This window comes from Protobothrops mucrosquamatus, unplaced genomic scaffold (genome assembly GCF_001527695.2).
Source record: "Protobothrops mucrosquamatus isolate PMUCROS unplaced genomic scaffold, P.Mucros_1.0 scaffold8, whole genome shotgun sequence".
Classification (NCBI taxonomy): domain Eukaryota; kingdom Metazoa; phylum Chordata; class Lepidosauria; order Squamata; family Viperidae; genus Protobothrops; species Protobothrops mucrosquamatus.
Window position 1 is genome coordinate 1,175,932 of NW_015386395.1, and position 17,288 is coordinate 1,193,219.

The 17,288-nt window shown below is 43.7% G+C and overlaps 1 protein-coding gene across 1 annotated transcript in view; it reads right to left on the minus strand.

The window, feature by feature from the left end:
* Nucleotides 1-4,953: 4,953 nt before the first annotated feature.
* The window catches only part of LOC107282449 (protein tweety homolog 1-like), a gene marked incomplete at its 5' end in the record, with an annotated part of 85,342 nt that continues 73,007 nt past the window's right edge, over nucleotides 4,954-17,288 (minus strand). Inside the window, 8 exons of the mRNA XM_015810226.1 lie at nucleotides 4,954-5,052; nucleotides 6,455-6,533; nucleotides 10,106-10,297; nucleotides 11,564-11,706; nucleotides 13,113-13,205; nucleotides 13,358-13,450; nucleotides 14,865-14,920; nucleotides 16,036-16,111. Coding sequence (XP_015665712.1) covers nucleotides 4,972-5,052; nucleotides 6,455-6,533; nucleotides 10,106-10,297; nucleotides 11,564-11,706; nucleotides 13,113-13,205; nucleotides 13,358-13,450; nucleotides 14,865-14,920; nucleotides 16,036-16,111 — 813 coding nt within the window. The remainder of the gene's footprint in view (nucleotides 5,053-6,454; nucleotides 6,534-10,105; nucleotides 10,298-11,563; nucleotides 11,707-13,112; nucleotides 13,206-13,357; nucleotides 13,451-14,864; nucleotides 14,921-16,035; nucleotides 16,112-17,288) is intronic.

The following is a 17,288-nucleotide window of genomic DNA, read 5'->3' on the forward strand; positions in this document are numbered from 1 at the left end:
AATTGAGCCTGGACAGTGGGGGGGGGGGGGAATGGAAGGATAGATTTTGATAGAATGGCGGGCGGGAGGGAGTGGAAGAATTGTATTTTTTTTTTTGCAGTCATCTGGTCGTTAGCACTCTCTCTGAGAGTTGTTGAGGCCACTGAGGGTTTATCTATGCCCTCAGGGTCACCTGAATCAGGGTACAATTGGTTGTGGAATCTTCTTGGAACTGCTGCAAGGTAAGTGGTGTCTTATTCCTCTTCCTCTGTAGAAAGTGGTGTTCAAGTCTAACATATATGGATTCTTTTACCCCTCTTTCAAACTAATGGGCTTCTCTGTCCAAAATGTAGACTTGGCTGTCTTCAAAAGAGTGACCTTTGTCTTTCAAAATTAGAGGGACTGCTGAATCTTGTCCTGATGAGTTTGATCTCCCATGTTGTGCCATGCGCTTGTGAAGTGATGAAGTTTTACTTTATCCCCTATCACATTGGTCTCTCATCATAGTTAGGATTAGCACTGAATTTTGGTATCCTTGTATATTTGTCCATATATTCTGATAGGGCTGATGTCGGGCACATCGAAAGAACAACATAGAATAATCCAGTCAAAGTTCAGTTCTTCATTTGCCTTCATCCAATAGACAGAATCTTGCCAGACTAAACCTTTAATACTGGTCACCCAACCCTGGGAGATTCTAAGGAGTTCCTATCCTTATTCTCATCCTCTGTTTCCCATCTAACTCTCAATTGTGTTGTGTCTTGTCTCCTGCCCCTCTGGTCATAGGGGGTGAGGGGGGGGGGGTCATTCAGATTTTTGTGAATGGAAAATTCACAAAAGAAGATCTTGGAAGCAGCTGCTGTTGTTTGCCTACTTTCTCTGTGTTTAAAAGTAAAGTAATCTTAATAAAAGGAAAAGTGTGCCAGTCAAGGAATATTGCACACTTGATGCACAGTTATGTTTTGGATCTTGAAAGCAGGGGTGGGCCTAACCATCAGGCATTGCTTGGGGAGTGTCAGATCAGATATTTTTAAATGGCGCAGGCATTAGCAAAGGGAAATGAGTTGTGAAGGATGGTACCTACGGAAGAGTTGGTGGAACACAAGGAGGGGCAGGAGCACTCAAAATGCGGTCACGTGACTGTGATAGGACGGGCTCGATGTCAGAACTTTGAAATCAGATCATAAGTAGATTTTTTTGGGGGGGAGGGATCTGTGATAAGTTTCAACAGTTGCTAAACGATCGATTGTAAATCGAGGACTAGGCAAAGTGGCTGCAGTTCAGTGCTTCCTATGCCAGACAAAAGACAAAAGGGAAAGTCGGTAGAGGGGGTAGCAATGAATTATCTTGAGGAGGGGGGGCACTAATGAGAGTGACAGAGAACAGCATTAATGGGTTGCTTTCTAGTTTTCTCAACCCCTATGGTAGTCATTATGTGAATAAGGAAGCCCTCCATGAGAGCCCCCTTCTTTATTCTGAACATGCAAATGGAGTCCCAGTTGGGTGGGACACACTGTTCAACAGCAATGTAAGAATAGATGACTTAACCCATGGTCCTCAATCCCTGGGCTGCAGCCCATTTCCGGGCCTTGAGCCGTTTAAAACCGGGTCACAGAAATAGTGGGCAAGTGTGCGGGCATGCACCCCCACTTGTGCGAGTAGCAGGCACGCTGCTCACCACTCGCACAGAATCATCCTCTTAACTCCCCCAGCCAGTCTGCAAAGCTGGAAAGTTTGGGGAACTCTGACTTAACCCACTGCTCAGCACTGGCAGGAAGCATTGTCATGTAATCAGATAAACTTGGAGTTTGCTATGACTGAGCAGGGGGTTGGACTAGATGACTTCAAGGTCCCTTCCAACTTTATTATTATTATTATTATTATTATTATTATTATTATTATTATTATTATTATTATTATTATTATTATTATTATGGATCATCGCACAGTCAGCCAGATGTTCAGACTGGATTTGGCATTTTTATTATTATTATTATTATTATTATTATTATTATTATTATTATTATTATTATTATTATTATTATTATTATTATTATTATAGCCAGTGGGGGCTTTGCCAGAAGCTCTTCCGACCTGGAAGTAGCCTCCTTTATGCTTCTTATGTTGGATAACATAATTCTAAATGAAATCAGAAGAAGAAAGAAACTCATTTGTGACTGGATAAATCAACCTTGTCCAGACATTTTAAAGGTAAGTGGAAATGGAATCTGAGAGGACTATGCACGTGAACAGAAGGACTAAATACAGAATCCACTTTTCCAAATTCAGGGGCTGAGATGACACAAGGCTTCACACATTCTGTCCTCAATTTACAATCATTTGTTTAGTGACAGTTTTCAGTTACAACGGCACTGAAAAAAGTGACTTATGACAGTTCGTCATATTTAGTGACCATTACAGCACCCCCATGGTCATGTGATCAATTCAGATGCTTAGCAACTAGTTCATATTTATGACCGTTGCAGTGTCTTAGAGTCAAGTGATCACCATTTGTAACCTTCTGACAAGCAAAGTCAATGGGGAACCCAGATTCACTTAACAACCATGTTACCAACTTAACAACTGCAGTGATTCACTTAACAACCGTGGCAAGAAAGATCATAAAATGGGGCAAAACTCACATAACAGCTATCTTTCATATCAGTGGAAATTTTGGGCTCAATTGTGGTTGTAATTCGAGGACTATCTGTATCACAGCAAATGCAATGGTTAGAAAAAGCTCATCTTCATATTATATTTAGCCCATACCAGTCACTGGAAGAGGACAGAAAGAGTAGCCGGCACAAGATGCTCAACAACTAGTAGATATGGTATATCAATGCTATGAAGAGCTTAATCAAGAGAGGAAATAGTATCTTTACTCTGACTTGGGACAGTAAAGTTCATTGTACAATACATTGTGTTTTGATGCGTTCTATCAGTGACCTTGAGTAGTGAACACAGACAGAAGTGGAAATAAGAGGCTACTCAGAAGAACAGTTTGTGTGCTCAGAACTCTACAGAATTAGGAAGCAACGGCATATATTTTCTCTGAAACTTCATACAAATTGAGAATGTTCAGTGTTGATAGAATGTTGGTACAAAACTGTATTATATTGCAGTTCTCAATGATTAATGATCTAGTTTTTGACATTACTTGAATTACCCAATTTTGCTATTACTTGATTGATAGATGCCATCCACTCAGTGTCAGCTCTTTCTGACTGGAGATTTTTTTTCCAGAACAGTTGTTTCCAATGCGTTCCTTCAAGTCTTCCCATGATAAACCCATTGCTACTATAATTGAGTCCATTCATCTTGCTGCTGGTCAGCCTTTTCTCTTTCTTTCCATCTTTCCCAGCATATCACTTGACATTGTCTATCCAGGCAGGGTTGTTTTTAATAAAATATATGACCTTCTGCACATTATGAAGTGGTACCTTTGCCTATTTCATTAAGATAATGCATCTGCCCCCAGCATCTTTCTACGTTGCTGCTGCCCAATATACAACAGGTGGCCTCCTTGCTTTAGTTGGGCAGCTAGGATGGACCTTCAAGCCCTGGACGGCCTTGTTGCAAATACAGGTAATCGTTGACTTACAACCATTCGTTTAGCAACCATTAGAGGTTAGACACTGAGAAAAGTGACTTACAGCTGGTCCTCACACTTACGACCTTCGCAGTGTCCCTGGGATCACATGATCCAAATTCGGGCTTTTGGTAACTGGCACATATTTACAATGATTGCAGCATCCTGGGGTCTTCTGATTGCCATTGGCAAAGTCAATGCTGAAAGCCACATTCGCTTAACAACTGCATGATTCACTTAACAACTGCAGTTATTTGCTTAACAACCAGGGCTAAAGTTACAAAATTGGGTGCAATTGCTTCACGGTGCTTTACAGCCTCTCTAAGTGGTTTACAGAGTCAGCCTGTTTCCCCCAACAATCTGGGTCCTTATTTTACCGACCTTGGAAGAATGGAAGGCTGAGTCAACCCTAAGCTGGTGAGGATCGAACCCCTGGCAGTGGGCAGAATTAGCCTGCAATACTGCATTCTAACCACTACCACCATGGCTCTTATATATAGGAGTGTGTGTGTGTACTGGTAAATATGTATGTATGATCTAGGCATATACTCCCTGTTCTTTGCTCATTCCTCCCAGTAAAATGCCCCCCCAAAGGAATTGTAGCAATATATAAACATGCCCCATAACTGCATATTCTCTCACAAGGTTGTGTGTGTGCAAAAGCAGAAATGGACACCATGTAAAATAAAGTTTCCCTTTTATTTTAAACTGGGCAAGTTCCAAATGCTTGTTAGTGTTGCGGGTTCTAATTAGGAGCGAGGAGGCTGATAGGGAAGCAAGGGTAGCTCTGGGCCCCTAATGGATTCCCCTATTCTCTCAAGTCTCTTGGTGGGACCCAGTGGTGTCCTCCACTTTTCTGGCACACCCACCGCCAGAGCAGGGAGCATCCATCTCTAGCTGGATGGCTCTTGCTGTTTTGTCTCCATTGTCCATATACTCTTTCAGTCTATCTATCACGTCTGCACTCGTGCGGTATTATTTTTTTTAAAAAAACCCATTCATTGGTGTTTGCGCACACTTTTTTGTATATAAACTTCCGTTTCTATCTTGAAATTAGTTCAGCTTCCAATTTTCTTCTGTCATTCATCCTTTCACGTGGCTTGCACTTGTTCTGCCTCTCAACCATGTCTCTCTTTATTTACATTTCTTAATGTATTCACACTGCTCACCCCTGCCATTGAATGTCTCCCGGCCTAAAAAATATTCTCTTTCTTCCCCCCCCCCCACTTTTCCTTTCCTTTCTTAGAGAAGGTAGGCTAATGAAGAGATTCGAGTGAAGAGCAGGGGGGCACCTGGTGAAAAAGGCTCACTTAAGTTGTATTCTAATAAATGATTGGGTTGGGGAGTCTCTCTGTGTTAGTTGGGGGTGGTGTGTATCTGGGTTGGGGTCTTCTGGGCTGCATCTAGGACTGTAATCCGGTCTGGCAGGGGAGGACCACTTCTTCGCTAGCACCAACATAAGACGCTCGCATGCTGGGAGAATACTATGGAATGATGAAAAGAGAGGAGCGAGGAATTAATAACCAAGCAATATTAGAACAGCAGGTATTCTCATTCTACCTTTTCAACCTGTCACTTTCCAGATGAGTTGGGGGCTGCAATTTTAAAATATCCAACCAATATTGTTGTTAGTTGCGAAGTCGTGTCTGGCCCATCGTGACCCCATGGACAACGCTCCTCCAGGCCTTCCTGTCCTCTACCATCTTCTGGAGTCCATTTAAGCTCACGCCTCCTGCTTCAGTGACTCCATCCAGCCACCTCATTCTCTGTCGTCCCCTTCCAACATACTGGCTGAGAATTCTAGTAGTTATATTTGTAGGGGGTGGGTGTTCGATTAAATCAAGGATCCCCAACCCCCAGACTGTGGCCCACTACCGGGCCGTGGCCCGTTTGAAACCAGGCCATGGGAGAAATGGGCCATCACGCACAAGCGGCGGATGCTTGTCCTCTCACGCGAAGGTCCACTCGCACGAGTAGAGGGTGAATGGAGCTTTGCATGTGAGTGCTCTCCACTCACGCGAGTGAAGCTTTGTGCATGAGCACAAGCGCCCTCCGCTTCGCACGCGAGAGCAAGCACCTTCTGCTCGCACACACGAAGGTCACACAAATGGAGCTGTGCGCTGGCCACTCACATCCCACCCCCACCTCAGGCCACCAAGCTGGAAAGGTTGGGTACTACTGGGTTAAATAATTAGGTAGTTCGGGGAGAGTGTATAGCTTCAGACCTTTTTGATGGCCCTGAGTTACCCCCAAAATAATGAGAGTTAAATAGATGTATGGTGTCTCAGGCTAAATACATGTTACTAAATTTATAAACCATGCAAGAAATCATGAAAACTCTTCCCTTCTGCCTCTGGTGTGAGCAGCATCTGCAAACCCCCTCAGAGCCACCATTGCCACCACCTTCCCCCCCATTAAAGAACTGATTCAACCCATTTTGACCAAAGGAATAAAAAAAGTTATTTTGCTACCTAAGTCCGTTTTAAGTTTAGGAGAGTCTCAGTCATCCAGTTCATGGTCGTCCCAAAGGTGCTTTACCAAAAGGCAACTGGACTTTCATGGGTTTTTTGTCTTTGAATACGTTTCACTTCTCATGCAAGAACTTCTTCAGTTTCTGAAAGTTCTTCAGTTCTGAAGCAGCTTCTTGGATGAGATGTGAAACGTCTTCAAAGAAAAAAACAACGCAACTTTGGGACAGTTTAGGTGATGATTATTATTTTGACAATCCAACACATCAGATGTATATGCACCAGGTTTTCAATCCCCCACAAATCAGCTGGGATCACAAAACCAAAGCCACTTGTTGTATCTCTGCTCTGTCATAGCCTACAGACGGTGTGCTGCCTTTGGTCACCACGTATGCAGGAGTCCACACTTTTGACTTACCGAAGGGGGTGGGGAATGACGGTCAATGAGGGGGATGCTCTCAAATTGAGGACTGCCACTGTACGAAGCGCTTTGACTCCTGCAAGGGATACCAAGAAAGTTGCTGATAACGAATCCCTCCCTCCCCAAGCCAAGCTATCCAAGCTCTGGAAGGTCAGTCCTTTACTTCAAAAATACTAGAAAACTCTACTTCGTTGGACATGGGCAACTTTCTGAAGGACCTCTACAGAAATGTCTATGTCAGGGGTCCCCAACTCCTGGTCCACGGCTCAGTGCCAGGCTGCAGCCCATTCAGAACCGGTCTGCAGAACTGGTGGGTGAGCACATGCGTGGAGATGCATTTGTGAAAGTGGTGCAAGCACAACGGGAAACCATCCCCTGTCCACCCCTCACCATGTCTGCCAATCTGGAAAAGTTGGGGACCGCTAGTTATGTGGCCATTGAAATGAAGGCTCTTGGTTTATTTAGATCTCCTGACAATAAACCATAGCCTGGATTATACAGTAGTAGATCCTAGGTTCATCATGACCTTCTTGGTCCTCTTTATTTGGAGGAGTAGATATATGTCCCATCTCACTATAGTCTTGATAGTATGACATGAGAACTCCAAATGGAGAGTATTTTTGTATAATCCCTCTTTTTTAAAAAAAAAAAAAAAGGAAGAAAAAGATCAAAGATCACAAGATTTGCAATATTTATCTCTTTTGGAGAGTATATTTATGCCAGGAGGGGCAATACCTATTTCTCCACTATATGTATAGAAGTTGCAGCCCAAGAAGTTAATTAGGTAGACGTAATTTCTCTGAATGTGCGTTTGATCCGAAGTACACTCCAGAGGATGGGGGCATGAAAAACAGTGAAAAGGTTCAGGATTGAGGAGAGAAGAATAAAACAGTAGCAATCAGTTTTGCTTAATGTGGAAATCAGTGTAGAAAACTGGGAGTAAGGAAAGGATCAGTCACTGGGAACACATGAGAGATGGTGAAGGGGCTTAGAGTAGCATTTTCAGAAGAGCATTTTGATAAATGGGTTGTCTTGGGGAAGGGGTACTTGGGTCAGGAATGGAAAGTGATACAAATGGCTAGTTCACCATTACGGAAGCAAGGTGGAAGACATAAAAAAAAATAGACAAATGAAGAAAACAAAGGAATTAATGATTCCATCTCCATGGGTAACTGCTTTAGTGGGATCGCTCCTGGTGGTAGTAAAAGAAATCTAAAATGGTATTTAATGAATAGGAGCAAAGTGGAACAGACTGCATCTGCAGGCAATAAAGCCTCCTCTGTTGGAGGTGTTTATATACTTTTTTTTGAGAGCGGGCAACAGAATTTCATTCTTAATGTGTGCCAGTGTGCTCACAGTAAAAAAAAAATGACAATAAAGGTTTATATCTTATCTGGTCTTATATCTTATCTCTTATCCTATCATCTTATCTTTAAACAGATACTGGAGGGTACAATAGATTCCTGCACTGCTCAGAGAGTCAGACTACATGACCTCAAGTCCCCTTAAAATCCTTATACTCTATGAAAGTAAGAGTAAGAAGAATTAAGTATGCTGCTTAGAGGTTTCTGAAGGAAGCAGTGGGTGATAGCATAATGCTGTATATAAAATAAACATTCCCTCTCCTACTCCAGTGATCTAGACCAGTGGTGGCAAACCTATGGCATGCATGCCAGAGACGGCACTCAGAGCCCTCTCTGTGGGCACATGTGCCGTCACTCCAGCCCTCCTCACCAGCAGCCCCCCCAGAGGAGGCCCCCTCCTCACCAGCAGCCCCCCCCCAGAGGAGAGCCGCTCCCAGGAGTGGCCCGTGCAGAGCAGCACAGTTAAGAACATGGCAGCCAGGCAGCAGAGACAAGACTCCGCCCTGTCACGTGCAGATGATGCTGCGGTGCACAGGTGGAGGGCGTGGTCACCATGGCGCTGCAGGGCCGCCTGGGCGATCTCAGGTGGGGGTGGGGCAGGGGGGGCAGGGGGTGGGGCAGTTTTGGGGCACTCGGTCTCTAAAAGGTTTGCCATCATTGATTTAGACTGGAAAACACAGGTATATCCTCGACTTACAATAGTTCGTTTAGTGACTATTCAAAGTTACTTACAGCTATTGCAGCATCCCCGTGGTCACATAATCAAAATTCAGATGCTGGGCAACTGATTCATATTTATGATAGTTGCAGTGTCCCGAGGTCATGTGATCACCTTTTGCAACCTTCTGACAAGCAAAGTCAATGGGGAAGCCAGAGTTGCTTAACAACCAGGTTAGTAACTTAACAACAGTACAGCGTTTGTTTGAAATGGTATAGGGTTTCCTGCCTGAGCAGGGGGTTGGACTAGATGACCTCCAAGGTCCCTTCCAACATTATTATTATTATTATTATTATTATTATTATTATTATTATTATTATTATTATTATTATTAAGAAAAGTTGTAAAATGGGGCAAAATTCACTTAACAACTGTCCCGCTTAGCAAAAAAAAATTGGACTCAATTACGGTCGTAAATCGAGGACTACCTGTAAGCTTTCCCTAGGCAACCAAAATCACCTATTATTCTCCTTTCTTTAAACTTCAAAACTGCTAAACAATGTTGGCCATCGCATCTGCCCTTCTCCTTGATTAGGGAACCCAACTAAGATGGTCTTTTTCCTCCCTGAACAGCCAAAGCAGCACTGTCTATGGCAGGGATAGGCAACCTTGGCTCTTTTATGACTCATGGACTTCAACTGTGCTGGCTCAGGAATTCTGGGAGTTGAAGTCCACGAGTCATAAAAGAGCCAAGGTTGCCTACCCCTGGTCTATGGAGATTCTCAGTCATTCAGGTCACGGTTGTCCCAAAGGTGCTTTTTCAGGAGGCAACTGGACTTTCTTGTTTTTTCTTTGAAGATGTTTCGCTTCTCATCCAAGAAGCTTCTTCAGCTCTGACCGGATGGTGGGGAATTGAAAGATTTATATTCCTTGCAGACAGCTGGTCATTTGCCTTCTTTTGGAGAGTCGTTGAGGTGCGGGAGTATGAACAGATTTCCAGAAAGGATTGCAGACTACGGGAACCATTTGTGCTTCAGTTTGAGATGCAGACAAGACAGACTCATCCCCAACAGCCTGCGCCTGTCTTCAACAATAAAGGGACACAAGGCAGAAACATCCTGCAGCCAAGAAGGCTCTACACCCATTTGCATCACTCAGGTGGCCTTGAGGACACAGATAAAACCACCAGGTGGCCTCAGAGATTCTCTAAAAGAAGGCAAATGACCAGCTGTCTGCAAGGAATATAAATCCTTCCATTTCCCACCATCCGGTCAGAGCTGAAGAAGCTTCTTGGATGAGAAGCGAAACGTCTTCAAAGAAAAAACAAGGAAGTCCAGTTGCCTCCTGAAAAAGGACCTTTGGGATAAAGCAGCACTGGGGAAGGAGAATGAATGGGATGAGGAAAAGGCCAGGGAAGGAGGTAGGAGGGAGAGGAAAGGAACTTGAAGAGGTAGAGGGAACAGTCAGTTTGTGATTTGGGGGGAGTCTGTCCTCCCTTCCCCCTCCCCCTCACGCACTCGGGTCTGGGCCACAGGGGGCCATTCCAAGCCCCTCCAGCCTTGCAGGGGGTATTAAGCCCAAGCGCGTGGGGAGGGGGTTGGGAGGTGGGGTTTGGGGGTTACTCACATGTACTGTGAGACGGGGGCGTTGGAAATGGGGGGGGCTGAAAGGCGCAGGCTGCCCCGGCTGCCCCAGCTTGAACAGTGGCCAAAGGAGCTGGGCAGGCTGGGCCCAGCCCCCCCTGCGCGCACTGTTGGCGGTCTACGTGCCTGGGGCGTGAAAGGGTCGTCATCCTCCATGTCGTCATAGTCCGAGTCCCTACACAGGAATTCAGGAAAAAAAGAGGGGGAAAAAGGAGTAAAGGAGTGAGCAACAAGGAAAGAGCTGCCTAGCCTAATGACTATGAAGATGACTATGGTCATCGAGCATCTATCCAGGAAACAGTTTGTGCCAAATCCAGCATGGCTGCCTCAGGAATTCTGGGAGTTGAAGTCCACAAGTCATAAAAGGGCCATGGTTCCCAACCCCTGCTTTAGTATGTAAATCCAGAACAGGAGGACATGAAAACCTGGTCCAAGCTTCTGATCTAGTTCACAAATTCTACATTCGCCTTGTCAAATCAGACACACCCTGGTTTCATTTGGACTTCTGAATCCCCAGAATTCTCAACACACCTTTTGTTTAGGGCTGAGAATCTATGTTAACGGACATAGAAAGTCTTACTCTGAATGGGATCATTGTGCTTTGTATTGTCTACACCAGAGACCTGCAACATTTTTGGCCTGTGAGTGGCCTACTGAAGATGCATGCCAAAAAGAATAGGCAGGGTTTGGAGAAAAACCAAGATTTTATTAACTTACCATTTAAAATTAAATAACTATTCACATTTAAGTTCTTTAACTTTGATTAAATATAACTAGTATGATTTAACCACCTATAGGTAGTCCACAACTTACAACAGTTCATTTAGTGACCATTCAAAGTTAGAACGGCACTGGAAAAAGTGATTTATGACCATTTTTCACACATACAACTGTTGCAGCATCCCCATGGTCACGTGATCTGAATTCAGATGCTTGGCAACTGGTTCACATTTATGACAGTTGCTGTGTCCCAGGGTCACGTGATCATCTTTTACAACCTTCTGATAAGCAAAGTCAATGGGGAAGCCAGATTCGCTTAACAACCGTGTGACGAACTTAACAACTGCAGTGATTCACTTAAAAACAATCAAGGCCGTAAAATGGGGCAAAATTCATTTAAGAAATATCTCACTTAGCCACATAAATTTTGGGCTTAATTGTGATCGTAAGTTGAGGACTACCTGTGTTTCATATTTCCTTCCTCTGGTTATATTAAAAGCTACAATTTGGCGACTAATTTTGGAGAAGCCCTTAAACTACTCCTCAAGGCTTGGGCATCTATACAGATCTTGAGGGCTGTGGTTATTCACATCTGCAGCAACTACCTTTCGGGGTATTTGAGCAGGATATATTTCTTTTTTGCCTAATCTGGAAGTGGTGAAGATTCTGCCTGCATGCAGCTGAGGCTCACAATTCTCACACACGGGATCTTAGCACTCACCTGTTCTGGAACCTCTTCCAAGCCCGAGGCAGACTACAGACCGCTGTGGTGAAGGAAAGGGCAGAGAGGAAGGAGAACAGGAGGAGGAAAAGCAATCCCTCCATGCCATCATAGCACAGCCCTTTCAGGCCATCCACATAGTCCTAGGAGACACAGAAAGTGACACAGAGGTACAGTAGCTTCCAGATGGAAATTTGAAAGTCTATTGGCAATGATTCCTGGTTTCTGGATATCAGGGTACCCAGATGGGACATTATCATTTTTAATCACTAACTCACACTTTCACTCTCTTTTACTGCCTTTTAATGGGAATTTCTATTCGGTCCATCTGAAATACCAAGATGAGAAGGACAGATCTGTAAAGTTATGAGTATGCCATAGCTCTTTCATCCCCTAGATTTATAGCAATAGCACTTAGACTTATATACCCCCTTCACTGTGCTTTACAGCCCTCTTTAAGCGGTTTACAGAATCAGCCTATTGCCCCCAACAATCTGGGAGCTCATTTTACCGACCTCGGAAAGATGGAAGGCTGAGTCAACCCTGAGTTGGTAAGAATTGAACTGCAGAACTGCTGGCAGACGGCAGTCAGCAGAATTAGCCTGCAGCAGTGGTGGGATTCAAATATGTGAACAACCAGTTCTCTGTGTGGATGCCACTTCCGGAAGTCCATTCTGGGCCTGGGCAACAAAAAAATTAACTATCGGTTCTGCCGAAGTGGTGCGAACCGGCTGAATCCCACCACTGGCCTGCAGTATTGCAATTCTACCCACTGGTCCCCCACCACAGCTCCTCATGGAAGAGGCTTTGATATCTGGACTGATGCTTATGATCCCTCCATTGTTCACTCTCGCTGGTTGTGAGCATATGTACAGATGCTTCAAATCGTTGTATGCAAACTGAGTATAAAATTACAGGATGCTGTAAGTCCACCATACTGAGATTCTGCCATATTGAGATTGCTCCATTTTGCTTTAAATGGAAAATTGCTCATATGAAAAGGAACATACCCCTATGATGTATAGAGGGAGTCATCTCTCTGCGTGTGGGCAAAGAGTTTGGAATCTCCAAATGTTTCAACTACAGATTCAACAATTCATCACTCGTGGACTTCAACTCCCAGAATTCCTGAGCCAGCATGGCTCAGCATGGAAACCTCTCCCTTTCCCCTCAGCATGGCTGGCTCAGGAATTATGGGAGTTGAAGTCCACGAGTCATAAAAGAGCCAAGATTGCCTACTCCTAGCTTAGGATAATGGTGAGGGATCCTGGAAGATGCAATAAGCAATATCTGCAGGACCACTATTTTCTACCCTTGCTCGTGACTGGGCACACTGGTGGTGACAGAAATAGAAATCCAAAATATTTGGAGAGCACCAAACTATCGATTCTTGTTGTAGAGGATGATACCGTTAGTATGCATGCATGCACACCGTATCCTAAGGAAATAGGGGCAAAAGTCAGGATCTTAAAATGTATCCGGAAATATTAAGAAATGTTAGGCAGAGTGGCTGGAGTGATTAAATGACAAATAAGGGTAACGGGCGTACCTTATGAAGTCCCCTGCAGTTGAGGAGAGCTACAAGATGATGGAAATTACTTTCTGTGATATTCAAAGTACTCTGGATGGATACGATGTTCTTCTGCAATGTACAAGTGGTATGAATGAGAGCACAGTTGCCCTAATCTGCAGCCTTCCCTTTCCCTCTGACTAACCCCCCCTCCCATAACTTTGCCCAGTTCAAGAGAATCATGCAATCCCAGCATCCCCTTTTCTCTAAGAATCCCCACTGACCTCGGCTGCTGGGAAGTGGGGAATGGCTTCTCTCTCCAATCCGTATAGCTGAGAATGTATGTTGGATAGGGCCCTCTGACACACAGTGAGTCTCTAGAGAGTTGGCAGGAAAGAAATGAGAAGAAAAACACGAAGTGCAGGTAGCCCTTGACTTACAATCACAGTTGCAACCAGAAAGTTTAAGGGGTACAGTCATTAGCTAGGCATCGGGTGAGACAGGTACCCAATTTTACATTATTATTTTTTTGGCCATGGCTGTTAAGCAAATCACCCCAGTCATTAAACAAGACATCACATGATTGTGATTTGTGATTCTGTTTGTCAGAAGCTGGCTGTGAAGCTCTCAAATGGCCATCATGTAGCCCTAGGATGCTGCAGCTGTCATAAATGTGAGCCGGGTGCCAAGCACCTAGATCACAATCACATGACTGCAGAGATGCTGTGCCTAAGTAATAAGAGCCGGGACTGGTTGTAAGTCATTCTTTTCAGCAATGTTGTAACTTTGAATGGTCACAAAGCAAACTATCATAAGTCAAGGACTACCTGCATTTGAGGTTAGCAAATTTACAAATACCCTATCATGGTTCCGATAGATGAAACCAATTAAAGCAGAACTCCGAGGCTTGAGTTCTTTTCTAAGAACATGTTTATTGGCTACAAAGTATCGGCATGGTCAAAAGTGAAATCAAGACTAAAGTTCCCTCCAAAAAGTTACAGTATTGCAAAGTTAAACTTCCCACCCCAGAAACTATGCAATCAACTATGTTTCCCAATAGAATAGTTTGGTGGGCATTCTAACATTAGGCTCAACCCCCAGTCTAACGAACAAAAATGACCTTGGTTCCCATGGGACAGAGAATTGTTTAGACTAGCATAAAACTCCCCATTCCTCCCCACATTCTCAGGGCAACCAAAAACTAGCAAGATGGCTTCACCCAGGTTCGTTGCAGAGTTGAAACACCCAATAAAAGGAATCTCAAAATTGGGACACCCCCTCTCCCCCGTAAAACTAAATTCTATCCTGTTTTGCATTAAACCAGGGGATTTCAATCACAAGACCATATGCAAATCAGCAAATGAAAATAACAAAGCAAAAGCTTATTTTTTTTTCCACCTGCCAGTCAGTTAGAGGAGAGCTAAACTAGCAATTGGTTAATCAAAACAGTCTACAGATATAACTGTTTATTCTACAATTTTACAACTTGCCAAGATTACACCCTGCATGAGATGCATAACATGGGTAAAGGATTTGTATACGGAGAGTAACCAGATTTCATCTGTAGCATATGTTTTTAGAAACATCCAAATATTATGAAATATGGTTGAAAATAGATGGGCTGGCTGGGGATTTCTGGGAGTTGAAGTCCACATATCTTAAAAGGTTCAAAGATGAGGAATAGCAGTGCTTGGATTTAGTTTTGGATTTAATCTGAGAATTCAATATACCATCCTCAAAACTTCTACCACATCCACACGTGTTATTTAATGGAAAAGAGGGAATACTTACCTGCTGAAAAGGGTTTAAAATATCTTGGCTGCAGGTTAAATAGTATTGTAGGATTTCTACAGGGTTGAAGGAAAAGAAAAAAAGGGCATCAAGCCACTGGATCCATCTATTCTAGACATTAGGTCTTTAAAACCCCTTTTTAGATCTCCTGAGTTTGTTTATCCAACCCCTGTACATGTTCAGATGAGGTGGGGAAAGAAACATGTCCATATATTTCACACACACACATACACACACACACACACACACACACACACACACACATACACACACATGCAACTAGAGGAAGAAAAGAGATCAATCACCAAAATAAAGAGTATTAAATAGCTACACCCTGGGAACTGTTGGGAAGAAATTGGAATCACCACCTTTGCCCTTGGCCATGTGTGGGTTGAGCATTCTGGAAATGGCAACCCTGGTGCATGTTCATGGATTTCCAGCCCTTCCCCGTAAAAGAGACTCTAGCTCAAGGGTGTCCAACCTTGGCAAATTTACGACTTGTGGATTTCAACCCCCAGAATTCCCCAGCCAACATGACTTGGTGGGGAATTCTGGGAGTTGGTCCACAACTCTTAAAATTGCCAGGGTTAGACACCTCTTGCTCTAGATGTTGGATACCTTCATGACAGACCAACATTTCAACAGGCAAAACAAATCAGATTGCTCTAGGACAGAGGTCCCCAACCTTTTCGGCATCAGGGACCGGTTTTGTGGAGAGAGGTTTTTCCGCAGACCAGAGGGTGTGTGGTTTTGTGTGCTGCCTGCATCCTGCGGATGGGGCTTTGCTTGTTTGTGTGTATGGTTGCTGGCATGCCGTGGACGGGTACTGGGCCATGGACTGGGGGTTGGGGACCCCTGCTCTAGGACAGTGATTCCCAAACTTTTCTATATCCCGCACCCCTAGAACACTTCTGATATATTCTCGCACCCCTTACAAAAGTTTGAAAGAACGGCAACAAATTTTTAAAATGTAAAAACTTGCCAAATGATCAGGGGGAAGGGAGATTTAATTTCTCTGGACTATATAACACAATTACTACTAAAGTTTGCACGTTGCATTCTTGTTAGGAAAGTATTGCCACAGTGCAGCTTCGCAGCCTGGGAGCTGAGTTATTCCCTGGGTGCAAATCCAGCATCTTTATTCCGTAAGATGCAGCAGATCTCATCCTACCTGGGCTAAGTCCAGTCCTGGCTTGGGTTGTGTTCATCACGTAACCATCTGGCTCAAAGCAGAAATCACTCAGTCCCTGGAGGGGGCCAAAACAAAAGTTTATTTTACTTGCAGTGCATTCAGTTGCTGTCAATATCTATGAAGAAATGTGGACTGTAACAGGTGGCAGCTAGAGAACAACAGTTGATCAGTTTGATCAACATCAGAAACTACTAAGGAAAATTGTGGAAGAGCTTAGACCAGTGATGGTGAAACCTTTAGAGATCGAGTGCCCAAACTGCAACCCAAAACCCATTTATGTATCGTCGGGTGCCGGGTGGGCGTGGCCCATTGGGTGGGCGTGGCTGTGGTGGTAACAGCAGACTGGGTGGGAATTAAAAAGTTCAATCAATCAATTCCAACTTTGCGAGATCTTTTTTTTTCCTGCAAGAAATTGAAATTGATTGATTGATTGAACCTTTTTTTTTTTTGCACACGGCGGCAGAGGCCTAAAGTAGGGCTTTATAGCCCTCAGTAAGCAGTTTTACAGAGTCAGCATCTTGCCCCCCAACAATCTGGGTCCTCATTTTACTGACCTTGGAAGGCTGGAAGACTGAGTCAACCTTCAGCCAGTCAAGATCAAACTCGTGGCAGTCAGCAGAATTAGCCTGCAGTACTGCATTCTAACCACTGCACCATCACAGCTGAGTAAGATGGTTGTTAAGTGAATCTGGCTTCCCCATTGACTTTGCTTGTCAGAAGATTGCAAAAGATGATCACATCATCCCGGGACACTGCAATTGTCATAAATACATGCCAAGCGTACAAATTTTGATTATGTGACCATGGGGTTCTGCAACAGTCATAAATGTGAAAAACGGTCATAAATCACTTTTTTCAGTGCTGTTGTAACGTCGAGTGGTCACTAAACGAATGGTTGTAAGTCAAGGACTGCCTGTATAGTAGGAGTGGACCTCCTGAGGCCTTCTACACCTTTTGAGCCTTAACTCCCATTAGACCAGACCAGGGGTAGGCAACCTTGGCTCCACGAGTCATAAAAGAACCAAGGTTGTTGTTATTATTATTATTATTATTATTATTATTATTATTATTATTATTATTATTATTATTATTATTATTATTATTATTATTATAATTTAATTTATATACCGCCCTTCTCCCGCAGGACTCAGGGCGGTGCACAGCGTATTAAAAACAGTACAAATACAAAGCATAAAAATACAAACCCCTATAAAACCAGATTAAAAAACCGA